The sequence below is a fragment of the Myxocyprinus asiaticus genome, chromosome 28 (assembly GCF_019703515.2).
Source record: "Myxocyprinus asiaticus isolate MX2 ecotype Aquarium Trade chromosome 28, UBuf_Myxa_2, whole genome shotgun sequence".
Classification (NCBI taxonomy): domain Eukaryota; kingdom Metazoa; phylum Chordata; class Actinopteri; order Cypriniformes; family Catostomidae; genus Myxocyprinus; species Myxocyprinus asiaticus.
The window spans coordinates 30,384,875-30,404,141 of NC_059371.1; the positions used below are offsets into that span (position 1 = coordinate 30,384,875).

Below are 19,267 nucleotides of genomic sequence, written 5' to 3' on the forward strand. Positions count from 1 at the left end.
CTCGTTCATGGTCTTGTTATTGTTCATGTCATAGCTCTTGTTTCATGTTCTCGTTCATGGTTTAATTCCATAATTTATTCAAGCTGCAGTTAAGTTTAGTTTAGTCTTTTGTTTTGTTCCACTGTTGATTTAACAATAAACTGCACTTGGGTTCTGCGTTTTCATCCTCGTCCTGTCTTCAGCCTGCCTGCAACGTTAAACCGTTTTAACATTATTTGATCAGACTGTCGAGATTTAAGTCTTTCTTTTTAGACAGTTTTAATTACAAGATGATAATGAATCCGTGTATCATTCATTCTTTTCATATTCAATTAAGAATTCAAATTCGGAAAAACGACTTATGTCATTAAAAATTTACAAAACCAAAATTAAAAAACAAATAATGACATGTTTTTCATACTTTAGATTTTATACTCTAGTTAAAAATAGGAAACTGGAAAAATGGCCACGGGACACTGTGCATTTTGATCATTTGATTTTCCATCTAAAAAGAAACTAAGAGAGGTGAAAAATGAATTTGCATATGTTGGTGGCCCTGAAACACCCCCTTTTTTCTGATTGGTCATCCTGCAATGTCTTCTGTTCTTCCTCAAGGCCATGAGACAAAATAAGAGTTCACTGCTGGTAAATTGTTCAGATGAATTTGTCTTAGTTAATATGACTGAAATAAATCCACAAGACTATAGAGGCATAGACCTACACTGTAAAGAAATGGGCTTACTTTTTTGCCTGGGTGTGAGTGACTTTCTCATCATATAAAGTTAATGAATGCTTGACTCTCAAAAACTCGACCAGTGAATTTAAAATCAGCATTTACCCATAGCCTTCAGATTTGTCCCATAATAAGGCACACAATACTCTTGCGTAGTAGCTTCCTATTCTATGCCCCAGTATAAGAGGCTACCCATATTTCCATTTGATGGTCGGAATGATCTGAGCTTGGCTCCTTAAATCATAGTCCTATCCACTGTTATGTAAATACTTATTGCCTTATATTACATTTATTAATATCTTCCAATGTTCAGGGTTGGGAGGGTTACTTTTGAAATGTATTCCACTACAGATTACAGAGTACATGCTGTAAAATATCATTTGTAACATATTCTGTTAGATTACTCAAGGTCAGTAATGTAATCTAAATACTTTGGATTACTTCTTCAGCACTGGTAGATTTTTTCACTTGTTTTGACTATAAAAACTCTGCCAGTACAGTAAGATAAAACACACATGTTAAAAATCCATTCTCTGAAAAACCTAAATATCTTATGCAGTGTTGTTTCAAAAACAAGATAAATCAAATTGATCTTGTTTTAAGGATTTTTAGATATTTCTACAGGAAAACAATACAAAAATTATTATCAAGAATACGATTTTTGCCCTAATATCAAAGGTCTTACTAGAAAAAAAGAAATTATGATCCAACGTGAATTTTCTTGATTAAAAAAATATGATCGTGCCTGGTAACGTGCTTGTAAAATGGCTAGAAATAGCATTTTAGCTTAGCGTAAAGCTGACAATTTACACAAGGTTCACCGCTGTTCAAATGCACTATGGATCACATCATTTATACACTACTGGTCAAAAGTTTTGAAACACTGACTCATTCTTTATTGTAATTTTTTTCTTCACATTTTAGAATAATAGTAAATTCATTAAAACTATGGAATAACATACATGGAACTATGGGAATTATGTTGTGACTAAAAAAAATCCAAAATAAATCAAAACTGTTTTGTATTTTAGCATCTTCAAAGTAGTCATCCTTTGCCTGTACTCTTGTACTCTTGACATTTTCTCAACCAACTTCTTGAGGTATCACCCTGGGATGCTTTTTAAACGGTATTGAAGGAGTTCCCATCTATGTTGGGCACTTAGTGGCTGCTTTTCTTAATTATTCGGTCCAAGTCATCAATTTCAAAAACTTTTAGTTTTGTAATGAAATAAATTAATATGGTGGCACAATTAAATTTTTGTCTACAAAACTAATTTCAAACATTTAAGCATACGCCTTCAGATCAAAAGATTTTTAAGATCATGAGAAACATTTCAGTCATATGTATAAATGTTTTCCATCTGAAAGGACTAAATATTAAATGAAACAAATGACAATAAAATGCAAAGTAATCTCTTCAGTAATCAAAATACTTTTTGAATGTAACTGTATTCTAATTACCAATGATTTAAATTGTAAATGTAGTGGAATACAGTTACTTATGTTTTGTATTTTAAAATATTTTAAAATATTTTAATAATCCCGTTACATGTATTCCGTTACTCCCCAACCCTGCCAATTAGAGCCCGACCGATATGGGATTTTTGAGACCGATACCGATTTTAGAGGGGGAAAACTCACCAATTAACGATATGGTGGTCGATATATTAAATTTTTTGAGCTGGAATGAAAACAGACTTTTCTATGTGGATTGTGCACCGACTATGCAAAGTTACTCAGAAGGCTGCTTTCTTAAACAAATATTTTTATCAAAGAATATTTGACATTAATAAATAAAAATACAATAAATAGCTAAATAAACATCAGGGGCCGGTTGCACTAGCTATATGTACATTACAACTTAGCCTAGTTGTGGTGTAAATGGGCACTAAGTCAAAATTTATGCACTATTAAATATTTGAGCATTGCACCATTACATTTATGTAGGACGTAAACCTACGTATAAACTAAATATTTACGGAAGCCTCCGACCAGGAGCAACTGATGGAATAAAAAAGCAGACTCATTTAATGACATCAATGAGCTCATGTTTTGGTTGACAGGCTTCAGTCCTTTCGACATATATGATGATGTTGGCATTTACACCCATTTACATTTACGAGAGAGAGAAAAAAATGTACTTTTAAGCAGCTCTTCAGCATGAAACCGATCTAACGGTGCAGCTTTCAGTGTGTGTCACCCAGTGTCAAGTTTCAACAGGTTCAGTATATATATATATAGGATATTAAAATGAATAAATGTCTATTTTTCCAGCCTGTTGTATTAGTATTTATTTATCACCCCTTATGTATTTTAGATACAGTTCCTATATATTATTATTTACACAGGGCAAATATACTATTTATCAAATCTACTTTTATTACGTATCCTATTTTAATGTCTGGAAAACCAGACTTTTAAATATTACATTTTATAAATGCATCGACTGGAATTGTTCGGTTGAAGGGGGTATTAAACTGTGAATCCTGAAAAAAACAGTTTGGTGTATACATGTTTACACGCTGACAAGCTATAAAAGTAGCAACATGGTTAGCTATTAGCTCGTTGCCATGGAGAACAAAAGATGGACTTTATTTACTTTCCAGCATTGTGTCTCACCAACTAGGTAACAACATAGCATGAAATCAACACTCAACAGACTGCTACATTACTGACTGCACTGACAAACTATAGCTGGCTAACAGCAAACAGACATGAGTGACATGGTTGTCAGGGACAGGGTTAACGTTATATTAGTTATATAAAATGATGGGGTCATTGTATATTAACTTTCCAGTATGTATTTCACAAACTATTTAGCAATTTACCGAGACACACCGCTGAACTCCGCCCTGTCTGCAGAGCCACCGTCAGTTCAGAGTCAGCTCTGTAAACAGTGGAGCAGTGTTGCCAACTAGTTTCAATGGAAAGTAGCTAAAGCCTGCTTGAAAAGTCGCTAAATGTCGCTAGATGACGTCATAAGCCAATTAGCATATTCGTGACATCATCGCGTCTCATTTGCATTTTGCATAGTGTCCGCCCTTTACATGTGTTTGCTTCTCTGTGCTTACCGTACATACTGTAATACCCTATTAATTCCCTATATCTATCAGTCACTCAGAGAGAAAGTTAGAAGCGACAGAAACTTTCTTATCTTTTCTCTCACACAGCACTCAGCCATAACAAACCACTATGTGCATATTTACAAAAATTCATTATTTTATTGTTTATGTAAGTGTCTGGATTCAGAGTGTTCAGAAACAGGAATGAACAACTGTCTAAAAATCTCTTGTGATTAAGTGCATGAATAGAATACAAATAAATGGTCAAATTAAACTCTTTAAATTTAAAACAAAAGGGAGCAAACAATACAGATTCGTGATTGGTCCTTGACAACGCTGTTTGCACATGCGCAGCTCATTCACGTCTATGTCAGCTGCCGTGCGGTCAACTGATTGTGCCGCTCTGCCTTCTCGCCTGCTCAGTGCTCACCTCTATCTCTCTGTCAGTTTCACTGAACAGAGTAGACGCAAAGAGAGGTGTGCCTCCGAGTCTGGGCAGGAAAGCAAGACCACGCACTCGTGGGGCAGTACTGGCGACTTTCTTCTATGGAAGGTAGCTAAGGTTTGTCCAAAAAGTCGCTAGATTTGTCGATAGGCGCTTTTTTGAATAAAAGTCGCTAAAGAGGTCTGAAAAGTTGCTAAATCTAGTGACAAAGTTGCTAAGTTGGCAACATTGCTTTCTGCATTATATGTTCTGAAAAAAGTTTTCATATCTGCGCATATTGGTTAACATATATGGCGATACCGATATATCGATGAAAGGCTAATATCGGTTGATAATATCGGCTGACCAATATATCGGTCGGGCACTACTGTCAATGTATTATTTGTAATGTACTGTTGTAGCTGTTATAATTCACTGCCATGAATGCAGCCCATGACTTGCATCTGTCTGCTTGGATGCGGCCATTTGACTGTATATTTCTTGAACCTTGTTTCATTTTGTTTAACGCACTGCAATATGTAAAATGACAATAAACCCGACTGAAGAAGCTCAGTTAACAGGTATTCTACTAAAATAACTGAGAATTATCATAATGTTTGCGTTTAGATTCAGTGCAATTATAGGGAGGATTGGCCCCGACTTTTTTTCGTGCTTTCTTTACTGCATGCTTTATCATGTAGTAAACACTAAAGCATATTAGCATAACATTTATTTAGATTATTATGTGCTTTTTAGCATAAGATCCATTTCTTCCTCGATTTTGGCCTCTAGCAGGTAATGGGTTTTTTTCTGGGCTGACAGACAGCAGCAGATGTGGGAGGCGGTGTAGCCGAGGAAAGTTTTGTGCCATTATAGCAGCTTGGAGAAAATAACCCTAATGAAATTGCAGTGAGCGATTCTTTTGTTACTCTCTACTGGTTTCTCATGTCAGAAGAAGCATGATACAGCGATGCCAATTTAAAATGCTTATTTAAAGCAATCAAACTAGCTAAGGCTCTCAGGACAAAAGGCGTCCTGACTTTAAGTCCATCGGGACGCCGTACACAGCTGTAAAATCGGGACGTCTGGACTTCCTAACTGTGAATGCCATACCCAACTGCAGCTGATTCTCCAGTGCAGTACGGATTACCCGGCAGTGCCCAGAATTGATCAGCCGTGCTGCATTGTACCACTTATACATTTATAGAACAGTTTTTTGTGGCATGAGGAATGATAACTGTAAGAAGACATTTGGCATATAGGCCTACATTTGGCAGACAGTGCAAGGGACTAATTTATAAACATCTAAAAAGATATAAATATAAATAGGCATATACAGAGCATAGATATTAATCTCTCTCGCTATTATCACTTGCTTCCCGTGCCAATGATTGTCCCAATGCTGAGTCGCATGCTTTCGCAAACCCCTTCACCAATCAGAAAAAAAGGGGTGTTTCAGGACCACCCACATGTGCAAATTCATTTTTCACCTCTTTTAGTTTCTTTTTAGATGGAAACTCAAATTATCAAAACGCGCAGTGTTTCGTGGTCATTTTTCCAATTTCCTATTTTTACCTGGAGTATAAAATCAAAAGTACGAAAAACAAGTCATTATTTGTTTTTTAATTTTGGTTTTGTAAATGATTAATGAAATAACAATCGTTTTTCCTATTTTGAATTCTTTATTGAAAATGAAAATGAATGATACCACTCACTGACTTAAACTTGCAATGTGATGAGGTTATGTGACAATGTAGCTTACTACAGTTTGAAATATTTAACGTTGTGTCACCGGTCCTACTCGACTTGCCATGAGCGGGACTCGAACGGGCGATCCCTGGCATGGGAGCCAGGCATGCTAGCAAGGAGCATGGCCATGGCCTCTAGCCTCGGTCACTAGTGCGTTTCTTGAGGCCAGGAGAGTGAGGTTTACACACTGCACAGCTATCACATACCAGCTGGCTACCATTACACTCACCCCCCTTACTCACTCTCACCCAGTGTCAACAGTCCTGCTCGACCTGCCCCGAGCGGGATTCGAACTGGCGATCCCCTGCATGGAAGTCGGACGCACTAGCAAGGAGGCTCTAAAAGGCCTCTAGCCTCAGTTGCTAGTGCGTGTCTTAATGCCAGGAGAGTGAGGTTTACACACTGCAAAGCTATCATGTAGCTGGCTACCATTACAGTTGCATAATGCATTCTGTTTTAAATATGTTTTTAAAAAACAGCACACAGTATATGTCATCACAGAAACAGTAGTAATATTGTATATAACTTTAAACATATAAGGGCTGCATTTCCCAAAAGCATTGTAGCCTAAGTAGATCATAGAAACTATTGGCACCAATGGTCTTGTTGATCAACTTAAACTTGCAATGATTTTTGGAAACGCAGCCAAGGTTGGTAAACAATTTTATCACACGATTTTAACATGTTAACAAGTATAATGTTTACGTTTTATGGCTAAACAATGTGTATTTTAAAGTTAATTGAATGGCCCTATTCATTTCCATTCTGAACCGCCATGTTTCAAAATGATTTTTTGTGGTAATTAACATTTTGTCAAAAATGCTTTTGATTGAGCTGAAAGGAATATTCCAGGTTCAATACAAATTAAGCTCAATCACAAATTTCATTTGTGACATAATGCTCATTACCACAGAAATTATTTTTTATTCATTCCAATTTTTTTTTTTTTTCCAAGAAAAGAAACAAATCTGGGTTACTGTGAGGCTCTTACAATGAGCATGAATGGAGCCAATACGTAAAAGTTAAATACTCACTGTTTCAAAGTTATAGCCACAAGACGTAAACAGTATGCATGTTAACATGAGTTTACTGTGATAAAATCGCCTACTAACCTTATCTGTGTGAAGTTACATACAGTTTTACAACTTTGTTGCCATGACGATTTAACACTAGGAAAACCCTATAATCCCGGTAATTTGGTAGTCTGCCAGTTTGTTTCCACATTTTACAGTTAGAGGTTGTCAAACTCTATGTAACTCAGAGTTCCTCTTTTGTTTTCTACATCCTGCCACACTGAATCTTTAAAGTAGCTCTTTTTTAAAAAAAAAACAACTTTTTTTTATTTCAAGTAATCTTACTTTGCTATATCTCACCTAAACAGCATGTTGCCACCCTCCAAAAACTAAAGAAATTATCTGTGAGGGAGAATATTCATTCCTCAACTGTGGTGAGTAGTCCAGACTTTCTGTGTCATTACATGCAGTGTAAGCTTTGATTCTGTAAGCCTTGATGATGTTTTCCACATTTCTAGACACTGGATTTATAAAGGTCCTTGAAGCCAACTATGGGCGGAAAACTCAAATTTTTGCTGCTTCCAAGAAACATCCCTCCGTATAATGTCCACTCGATGATAAATAGAAGAGATTGTGGAAGAATGCATTTTTATGATTGTTTTTGTTTTGTTTTGCAAGAGCAAGAAAAACAATAACACAGTATTAAACATAAGAGACAAACTCTAATTCTTTTGTCTGTTGTATTTAAAGCTATTTTAAGTATGTTTTTTATTGCCTGGCCATGTATCATAGGTGTATTGGAAGAGATAGCTGTTCTGTTCCTGCAGTGAATGCTGTTTTCTCTGATCCTTGTTCTGGCATTTCTAAATACCTATATTTTTCCTACCAGTGTCTCCCATTTAGTAAGTCACACATGCACACAATTTCCATCCTAAATTTTTAAGGTTGATTTTAAAGCATACAATTGATAAATCTTCCAACTTTTTGGTAAATATTGAGCCTGTCGTATAGTTCTGTAGATTTATGTGGCCATCATAGCATAAAACAAAATCTGTGAATATGTTTAATACTTAATGTTGCACTCAGTATTGTTAGGTTTATGTTGAACTGACACCTAGCAGCATGGATGCAGCATCATGCAAAAGCAAAGATTTTCAATTAACTGCAAGGAAAAGAAATCAGATATGACTGTAATCTTCATCTCATGACTTTCTCCCAATATCTTTTGAAGTATTTTTCCTTTCAAGTACTTTTTCGTGTTTTTGATAATGGAAAATGTACTGAGTGCACCTTTAAGGGTCCCCCCATGCACACTATTTCCAATAAATCAAAATAGCGATAGCAGTAGGACGCCTATATAGCAGTTAAAGGCACAAATGGACACAAATGAAAAGTCACCAGAATTTAACTCTTTTGTTTTTCTCATGTGGTAGTTTAGGAATCAAATGTTGTGTGTTTGAAAAGATAAAGGTGTGATTTTTATTGAACATGCCAATTTTGGACGGCGGAACCACAGATAACTGTTCCTCTCCTCAGACCAAAAGCCTGCATTCCAGATACTACAGCAACAATACTTTATCTGAAGTCACATCACAAATACACACAAACTTTAAATCTTCAGCTTGAAAAAAATGAAATTAAAATATTTTTGATCCTTAGGTGCAATGGGAAGGAGTCTTGTCAACGAAGTGCTTCAAACTCTGAATTCTCTGATCCATGTATCGGTGTAAATAAATACTTGGAGGTGACTTACAGCTGTATATAGTTTTGTGAAGGTGAGTATTTTTACTAACAGTTAAGATGAGACAAAATAATTTGTCTGCCACTGATCGAACAAACATAAGTCACAGTCAAAAGTCACACCATTGTTCTCAGTCGAGAGTGAAGTCCATTATGATTTATATAATTCTGATCTTATTTCCAGCTGTTGTTTATATACTCTATAAAAATGAGATAAAAACCAGAAAATGAAAAAGTAAAAATATAAACTTTAGGATCAAATTGTATCATTAATATACAATGGTACCATCACAATTTGGATTAGATTGGGAAAGCTTTGGTGATCATATAACAATGCAACTGCTTTAAAGCTGGAAAAATGTGCTGTCATGAAAATACAGCACAGCCAATGTACTCTCAACAAACAGAAATATTTTTATAGTGCCACATTGTGTTTAGTTTCGAGATCAACATACCAATGGCTTACTTATTAGGCATATTAAGCTGGAATAGGAGAAAATAGTTTTAACTTCTGAAAAGTTACACAATTAAGTTTTAATCTACTGGCACACAGCAAACCATCTGTTACTCTATTTCTCATAGAAGAATCTACAAGACACAACTTGGAAAAGCAGAGGCAGCATATTTGCTTTTCCACACACACTGATGTCCCTTGACCAAAGATATGACATATCACAATTTATTACACAAGTATTAAAAAATGTTTCAGCAAATGTTACAATATAATTTTGAGGAATATTGATTTTATGAATGAGAGGTACATGGTTGTTCATTGATAATCTGTTCCTGGCAAATAAAATGTAGGAATACTAAGTGTATTAATAAAGAGGAAACATACTAATTAAAGTTGTGGTTCTGTTGATTTGTAGACCATAGGCTGATTTTTTATATTCATGTTTAGTGAAATTTTGTTACAGTGAAATCTTAGCTCTGTGCCACAAAATAATTAATAAATACATTAAATGTTAACCATTTTCAGGTATTTCTATATTTTAATGCTAAGTGACTACCTTTCCAGCAGATGGAGCACAGGAGCCACTTAAATTAGTTTAATGAGATTTTTTTTATTTTTTTATTTTTTTTTTTTTCATAATGGAAACAAGTACTAATTTGACCAATCCAAAGAGCGACATTTCATGGGCACCCATTGTAGCTTACTGACATGATACTTGTACTTAACAAAACTAGGGCTTTAAAGCCTTAATTTTTGTGATGTTAAAATTCTTTCTTGTATTTCATCGTCTTATCTACTTTGCTCTGACCCACTATTTGTTTCGTATCATGAACATATCATGAATAGACATAAAATAAGTGGTCAGACCATCTATTTCATGAAAGAGAAATTGCAGATATCTGATCTTTATATTTTACTAGCCAATACTAAAAACACTGCCTTTAAATGGTCCACAATTGTGGGTTTGGAGCTGAACCTTATGTCTAACAAAAGAATATAATTACATTAATTATTTATGACATGTTTTATTGTTTCATATTTGTTGTTGAAAAGACATACATCAAGCCAAAACAGTAAGACCATATGTATAATAGTGACAGAAAATATTGTGGAAACGTGTGCAAAAAAATAATCAAGAATGCTCAATTTAAAAGGGATAGTTCACCCCAAAATTAAAATTCTCTCATCATTTACTCTCACCCTCATGCCTTCAAAGATGTGTGACTTTCTTTCTTCTGCAGAACACAAAAAAAGGTTTTTTTTTTTTTTTTAATATTTCAGCTTTGTTGGTCCTCACAATGCAAGTGAATGGTGACCAGAACTCAGAAGGTCCAAAAAGCATATAAAGGCAGCATGAAAGTAATCCATATGACTCCAGTGGTTAAATCAATGTCTTCTGAAGCGATATGATAGGTGTGGGTGAAAATCAGAACAATATTTAAGTGCTTTTTTACCATCAACTTCCACCTTTGACCACCCCAAACCAGTAGGTGGCTGAATGTGAAAGTCAATTCAACACCAGAATGTGGAAGTGAAAGTAAAAGTGTAGATTTTCAGCAAAAAAACAAAAAAACAAAAACAAAAAAGGACTTGAATATTGATTTGTTTTTCACCCACACCTTCATGCGCTTCAGAAAATATAGATTTAACCACTGGAGTCGTATGGATCATTTTTATATTGCCTTTATGTCCTTTTGGACCTTCTGAATTCTGGTCACCATTCATTTGCATTGAGAGGACCTACAGAGCTGAAATATATATTTTTAAAAATCTTTGTCTGTACTTACAGAAGAAAGAAAGTCATACACAATTGGCATGGCATGAGTGTGAGTAAATGATGAGAAAATCTTAATTTTTGGGTGAACTGTTCCTTTAAAGGTGCACTCAGTGATTTTTCCTCATGAAAAAAGTTTTACTTATATAGAAATTAATGAAAATGTTGAAACATATGTTAAAAACCATGACCACACATAAAAGATGAACACTTCTGTCATGTCAGTCCCCTTATGAAAGCTGTTTAATTGTACATGGAGAGGGTCCCCTCATAGGGACTGCCATGCTGGGATCACATTACCAAGCGAATACTACTCGCTTAATCTCAGTAACCACCCTGTTGTTAGACACTTTCACTCATGGATTAAATTAACCATGGCTGACCATGAATAATGAATTTCAAATGGCTGACTGAAAATAATGAAAAACTATTGCATTTTAATAATGCTGCATGCATGCCACAAGGTGTCAGTGTAAGTCCAAGAAGACGTTAAAAAATAAATAAATACTGAGTGCACCTTTAAGAAGGCCTATAATGTGAAGGAAATATGACATTTTAGGTTTCTTGGGTCATAAAAAATGTAAGGTTTATGACAAAGCAAAGATCAACAAAACTACATTTACTGCAATATGAAAATGCCCAGCATAAGGAAATAGTTCGCATTGCATTATTTACATAGTTCATAACTGTGGCAGTGTGAAGGCTCACACATTTTACTGCTAATCTAAATTGGCATTGTAAACATGAATATTCTTTACTGAAATTAAACTTGTACAGACTTGGGACTTTCAGCCAGCGGATGATAAAACTGGTAAAAAAAAAAATAAACATGATCACACAGGAAATCAACATATTGCTACCGAATGTTGCAGTACCCTGACATCATTGGCCCTATTCTGCCAAGTTCAGCTTTCTGCTTTCATTAGACATCTTTGCATCGATTCAAGAGTGTTTACCTTTACTTGTGGCATGACTTATTGCGGCAACAATCCCGTCCACATTATTAATGACGAGTGCGATTTGGAAGTTCCATTTGCACTATAAGATCTACATTTTTACTCCACTGACGGTTAGGTTTAGGGTTGGGGTTAGAGTTAATAAAATATGCATTCCTCTTCACTTTATTACATAATTTACAACTAAAAACAACTAGCTTTACAAATTGCTTTTGGCGTCCCTCTATGGACATTCTCCCCAGAAAACTGGAACTCACACTTGCCCATATGCTCAAAAAACACTTCTCTAACACTGGTGGCAGTGGTTACAGTTTCGGTAAGCACAGACTTTCGACTTACTGTCTGTCGCCAGATATCAGAATACCGTAGAGCCTTCGGAAATCATGGAAGAATTGTCAGGCCAACTCCTACATCATTGCTACAGGTTTTGCCAGGGCAAACACAATTTTTGTTTCCCCAGACAATGTGAAATCTAGGTCTCTTCACTAATGTGGAGATTTATGGCTCACAAAGTACTACAAGTTTTGATGTATTAGACTTTGCTAGTGACACACCCATGATAATATGCTGTTAATTTTTTATAGAACTGGATGTGTAAGATAAAGGTCTACATATAAGAAGGTTACTTCCTTGTGTTCAAACATGTAAACATGCTGGTACAAAAGCTAAGCTGGATCACCTGTAAGTCTATTTATTCAATATTAAGTGGGAACATAATTATTTAGAGTAAATATAATTGAAATTCAACTTGTATTGTCCTCTTACAATGTTATGTTGAAAATCTGACACCTTTGAAAATGCCATTTACAGATGTTTCCAGTGATGTGCACAGAGCAGGGACAGGGGCAGAAGGAAGAAAAAGGGCACTGATTTATTTATTTATTTTGAATGAGTAGCAATTATATATACTTAACTACTTTACTGTGTGACAATAAATGTGATTTGATTTGATTTGACTAATTTCTTTGCTTTTTGAGCATTTTTCTTGTATTATATACTGTACATAATTTTTCATTTATCACAAGTAATAGCCATTTTCTGTTATATTTCTCACAAAAAGCACCATGGTATTACACTTGTTTATTTATTTATTTTCAGACATGGTCTGTGAACATTTATTTCTTATGGTACAGGACAGCATTTTTCATCCTCACTTAAAAACAGCTTTTCCTCCCTTCAGGTGTAGAAACAAAACAATATTTCACCTGTGAAGGAGGCTCTGTTCACCTCAGCTGTGGTGAGCAATTCAGACTCACTGTGTCATGACAATGTAGTGTGTGATTTAGATTGCAATTAATAAGTTGTCTCATTTCTCAGACTGGGGATACATAAGGGTTCTTAAAGCCAATTATGGGCGGACTAATAGCTTAACATTGATGAGTTGGAAGACCAACTCATCAAGTCTCAAATGATCACTGCTTTCAAGAAACATCCCTCCGTACCATGTCCAACCGGTACCCATTTCTCTCTTTTAGGAAAAATAAACAAAGAAATAAAAACACAAATACTCTGGCACAAATAGACAAGCAGGCTATGCAATCTATCACAAGTGCAATAAGACAGGTGTGGTTTAGTGTGGGCAAAAACAAATCCTGTTTACCTATTTATTTCTTTGGGAATTTTTTTCAGGCCAATTTATTTATTTATTTTTTATTTTTTTTGCACTTCAAATGAAGGCCAAAAATCTAAACCTGTATATTTTCCACTAACCGATTAAATAATTTATAAGATTGCAGGGGATACATATGAGAAAGTCTTTTGTGAGAGGAGCTTGAAATTGTGCTGGCTTACAATGTAATTACTAAGAAGCAGAAGGGGGTTTTGCATCATCTTTCTTGGGCCGTTGTATAGTATTCAAAATGTTTCCTGTGATTTATTGTGTATCTCAATCCATTTTTAAATATATATTTAAAAAAATGCATCATAGGTGTGATGGAAGAAAGAGCTGCTCCATTCCGGCAGTGAACTCAGTTTTCTCTGACCCTTGTGTTGGCACATTTAAATATCTCAATTTGTCCTACCTGTGTCTTCCACTTAGTAAGCCAATAGATTGACACACATACTCACCATCCTAAATTTCCATTGTACATTTTCAGGTTGATTATTGGTCATCTTAATATTACTGACCAATGTTCTTTTGTTTTTATTCTAGAAAGAAGTGTAACCTGTGAAGTTAGCCAAAGTGTCATCGATTGTGGTGAGATGATTCTTTTTTTTTTCCTTTTTCCTCCACGTTATTTTCTACATGGCAATTACAGTTCAGTAATGACAACTCTCCGAAAAAATGTAAGGTGTTATAATGGATATGAAAAATTGAAAGGATTTGATCTTGGCGGACTAGATCTGTTACGCTGCTACTTCTGCTGCAGAGCGAATATGAAGACTTGTTACTGCTAGAACATACACAGACATGCTGTGTTGAGCATTTAGGAAATTGCTGCGCAATTAAACATGCATACAATAACTGTGAAGCAGATCTAGACAGGTGGTGCAGGGGAGGAGGCGTGCAGCTATAACTGCACAAATTGCAGTTGTGAAACCTAAAACAATTCATTTGCTTGCTATCACAAATTAAAACAATAACAAATAAAAAATGTTCTCAAAAGGTAATTGTGTGATTTTTATTCATCATGCCAATTATGGACGGCAAGACCTTGTAACCTGCCAACATACATTAGCAACCACAGCATACTGTTACTCTCCTCAGACCAGAAGCCTGCGTTCCAGGTACAACATCTGAAGATCACATACACACAAGCTTTCAGTCTATATTTGTTTTTGTAAACAATATGAGTTATGCGAAAGAATCATATGCTATAGTATAGAATAAACAAAAATCTGATTAAAATCTTTTTTTTTATTTTTACCTCGTAAGGTGCAATGGGAAGAAGTCTTGTCAAGTAGATGCTTCCAATCTGGTCTTTTTCGATCCATGTTTGGGTGTCCATAAATACTTGGAGGTGACGTACAGTTGTATTTAGTTTTGTGAGTATCTTGCCACATTTATGTTTTTTATAAATAGTAAAAATGTAGAACTCAGAAAAAAAAGCGCTAATTAGAACTCATAATTTCACACCTTAAAATCACTAATTGGATGACAAATTTATTTGGAAGGCTTTAGTGATGCTGTACAGAATAAAAGAAGTTTTGTCAGATAACCCATGAAATGTGCTTCATGCAGGGCCATAGAAGGGAATTCTGGGACCATTTCCTATTAAAATAATACAGTTTCGAATTTGTTGTGGGCCCCCCTGGATATTTGGGCCCCTAGAATCGTTACCATCTTTCATCCCACTAGCTACGGCCCTGGCTTCATGTGGTAACACCTAAATTCACTGGTTTTAGTCAAGTCAAAAATATAATTTAACAAGACAAAATCAGTCTGACTACATTAGGTTACACTGACAAAACATATTTTAAGGGTAAGGTATCAGGATCTGGTAGAAATGATACCTTACAATAACAAATTAATTGTTAAAGGAATGGTCTGGGTTCAATACAAGTTGAGCTCAATCGACAGCATTTGTGACATAATGCTGATTACCACAAAAATTAATTTTGACTCGTTCCTCCTTTTCTTTAGAAAAAAAAAAGTTTCAGTGAGGCAGTTTCAATGAAAGTGAATGTGGACAATTTTTGGAGGGTTTAAAGTCAGAAATGTGAAGCTTATAACGTTATAAAAGCACTTACTGTTATACTTCTGTTAAAACATTTTGTTTTTTGTTTTTTTGCTGTAAAGTTGTTTAAATCATCATTTTTACAATCGTTTTAGGATTTTATGTTTTGTTGCCATTACATCGTCATGGCAACGAAGATGTAAAATTGGCTACAGCTACACAAAAACAGGTTGTTAACACACATATTGTTTATGTCTTGTGGCTGAACTATTAAAACAGAGTATTTTCACATAAAACAGTTGGCCCCCATTCACTTCAGTCATAAGTGCCTCACTGTAACTCAGATTTTTGCCTTTTTATTTTTTATTTTTTTTAAGAAAAAGAGGTACAAAATACATTTTTGTGGTAATCAGTATTATTCTACAAATGCTGTCGATTGAGCTTAACTTGTATTGAACCCGGAAGATTCCTTTAGGGTAACAATTGCAGCTTTCCACTTTTTATGTATATAACAGTGCTTAATGTATACAAAGTACTATTAGTAGAAAAGATTAAATCACAATGCAATTGCTAAAGAGCAATCTCAGAACTAAATAAAAGCACCTTTCGATTGGCACTAACAAAAGAGGTGAGGAAAGCCAACCTGTGTGACTTGTCCAGCTGGACAACTTATTGGAAAGGTGGATCTTATAATACCTTGTTGATAAGACTAGGCTGAAAGTTTCACTTCAACATACTGTATATAGGTGTACCTGTATTGTTTAATTTAATTTAAAATGTAATTTTATTAAATTCAAAATTTCTTGGTTTGGATACTAGTTTCATTTTGTTCTCTGCTCACACTCAACTTTGCCCGACTATATGACGTACACAACATTGGATTATCAGTAAACACACAAGACCCTGCCAAAAAAAATTATAAGAAAAAACCAAGGCCAAGAAGCTCCTTGAAGGGTCTATGTGGTACATACTGAAAGTGCAGCAGAGCAACAGTTCAAAAAAAAAAATATTTTCCATACACACTGAAAAAAGTGGTATCCTGCAATTGTTACCTCAAGGATCTATTTCTACTTGTTCTAACCCATAAAATTACTTTTGTTGGTGTAACCTAATTTAAAATGCACCTAAGTTAAAGCCTACCCTACTCGGAGTGCCTTGGACTACAAGAGCATCTGAACAGAATATCCCTTATCCAAAGAGCACCACTGGGAATTATTTTACACCCAAGTAGCACTCCTTGCATGGTGTGTTTGACTGTACCTAAGGTAAATTTAACCAGATTAAAAAAATGTGAATTGCATAAAACTGGTAAATTTAGATGTTACCACATGACGCACACAAAACATTAAATAAGGAGATCTGAAGCCATGTGCAGTTCCTTCACTCAGTTACCTGAGTGAAAGCTGCACATGAGCAATCCACTTAATGTGTTCAAAATTAGGATTAAGCCAATTTATGTTCTTCACTGTGCTGCTAGACACCCCAAAAGACTCTAAACGTGTTTGTTGGAAGCATTACGTAATGGTTGTTGCTCATGAAAGCTATACCGTGTTACTGACGTGTTTGTGGTATAAAAGTAAGAGGTTTATGAGCATGTTTATATATATATTTTATATTCCTTTAAAGCACACCATAAAAGGAAAAAACTGCTTTCATTCTATTTGGAGAGAAATCAACACTGCCAAACCTCTTTCATGATGGACAACCAAGATTCAAGAGACAGTTTTGAAGAACAAAGGCAGCACTTCTGCTCTCCCTCCACATACACTGATAATGGCCTTTGCCGATATGAGGCACAATTTATAAGTATTTTAACTTCTATTGAAACAAATGTTACTATACAATTTTGAAGAAAATCTTTTGAATTGATATTGATCTGTTACAATCGCCCTAAGTTTACACTTTCTATACTGTGCTGATAACTGGGTGATTCTCACAAAGCCTTCCAAGAAAATGTCCTGGTCATATTTACCAGACACTTAAATTTTATGTAAAAAAAAGTTCTATATTAGTTTTCTTGTGGGTTGATTTTGTCAAAGATATGGACTTCAGCAGATCTAAATGTTTTTCCTCAGTTTTCATAAACTATAACCCTATATTTTTATTTTCAAAGCCAAGTTAATCAAAACCTATTTGTTAGTTGAGGGTGTGAGGTCATAATTGTTCTTCAGCCAGATCTTAAGAAGGAATTTATGGCCAGACCTTAGAAATGTTAATTAAATATCTCTGACTATTTTAATGTATGTTTAATGTAAATAAACACATTATTAACGGTTTTGTTTTTCATGTTAACATGTTAGTTACAATGAAAAAGTATGGTGAAAAAAAGTAAATACTGAAAAAAAGTTTGGCCCCTGCAAGAAATTAATAGAAGAGCTGCCATATAGTGTAAATCCCCAAGTTTATTTATTTATTTTTAAATAAACATATGTTGTGAACAAAAACTGAGTATCATTTATTTACCCCCCTTTCAGAAAAATAGCCTATACTTACTTAATATATTGGCATGTGTATATGTAATGTCTAAATATATACACTACCGGTCAAATGTTTTGAAACACTTGACTGAAATTTTTCTCATGATCTTAAAAATCTTTTGATCTGAAGGCGTATGCTTAAATGTTTGAAATTCGTTTTGTAGACAAAAATATAATTGTGCCACCATATGAATTTATTTCATTACAAAACTAAAATTTTATTAAAAACAAATGTTTTTGAAATTGATGACTTGGACCAAATAATAAAGAAAAGCAGCCAATAAGTGCCCAACATAGATGGGAACTCCTTCAATACTGTTTAAAAAGCATCCCAGGGTGATACCTCAAGAAGTTGGTTGAGAAAATGTCAAGAGTACAAGAGTACAGGCAAAGGATGACTACTTTGAAGATGCTAAAATACAAAACAGTTTTGATTTATTTTGGATTTTGTTTAGTCACAACATAATTCCCATAGTTCCATTTATGTTACTCCATAGTTTTGATGACTTTACTATTATTCTAAAATGTGAAGAAAAAAAAAAAAAAAATTATATAAAGAATGAGTAAGTGTTTCAAAACTTTTGACCGGTAGTGTAGATATAAACTCAGCAAAAAAAGAAACGTCCTCTCAATTTCAACTGCTCTTATTTTCAGCAAACTTAACATGTGTAAATATTTGTATGAACATAAAAAGATTCAACAACTAAGACATAAAATGAACAAGTTTCACAGACATATGACTAACAGAAATGGAATAATGTGTCCCTGAACAAAGAGGGGGTCAAAATCAAAAGTAACAGTCAGTATCTGATGTGGCCACCAGCTGCATTAAGTACTACAGTGCATCTCCTCCTCATGGACTGCACCAGATTTGCCAGTTCTTACTGTGAGATGTCACCCCACTCTTCCACCAAGGCACTTTCAAGTTCCCAGACATTTCTGGGGGGAATGGCCCTAGCCCTCACCCTCCAATCCAACAGGTCCCAGACGTGCTCAATGGGATTGAGATCCGGGCTCTTCGCTGGCCATGGCAGAACACTGACATTCCTGTCTTGCAGGAAATCACACACAGAACGAACAGTATGGCTGGTGGCATTGTCATGCTGGAGGGTCATGTCAGGATGAGCCTGCAGGAAGGGTACCACATGAGGGAGGAGGATGTCTTCCCTGTAACACACAGCATTGAGATTGCCTGCAATGACAACAAGCTCAGTCCGATGATGCTGTGACACACCGCCCCTGACCATGATGGACCCTCCACCTCCAAATCATTCCCGCTCCAGAGTACA

The 19,267-nt window shown here is 35.1% G+C and overlaps 1 protein-coding gene and 1 pseudogene across 1 annotated transcript; both read left to right on the plus strand.

The window, feature by feature from the left end:
* The first annotated feature begins 4,141 nt into the window (after window positions 1-4,141).
* LOC127418521 (L-rhamnose-binding lectin CSL2-like) lies at window positions 4,142-9,451 on the plus strand. Its single transcript, XM_051659107.1, has 6 exons — window positions 4,142-4,235; window positions 7,329-7,394; window positions 7,479-7,558; window positions 7,721-7,879; window positions 8,477-8,735; window positions 9,283-9,451. Exons 1-5 carry the CDS (start codon window positions 4,142-4,144, stop codon window positions 8,723-8,725), a joined length of 648 nt encoding a protein of 215 aa, XP_051515067.1. The 3' UTR covers window positions 8,726-8,735; window positions 9,283-9,451.
* A 3,761-nt stretch (window positions 9,452-13,212) lies between these two features.
* Window positions 13,213-17,934, plus strand: LOC127418697 (L-rhamnose-binding lectin CSL1-like; annotated as a pseudogene).
* Window positions 17,935-19,267: the final 1,333 nt, after the last annotated feature.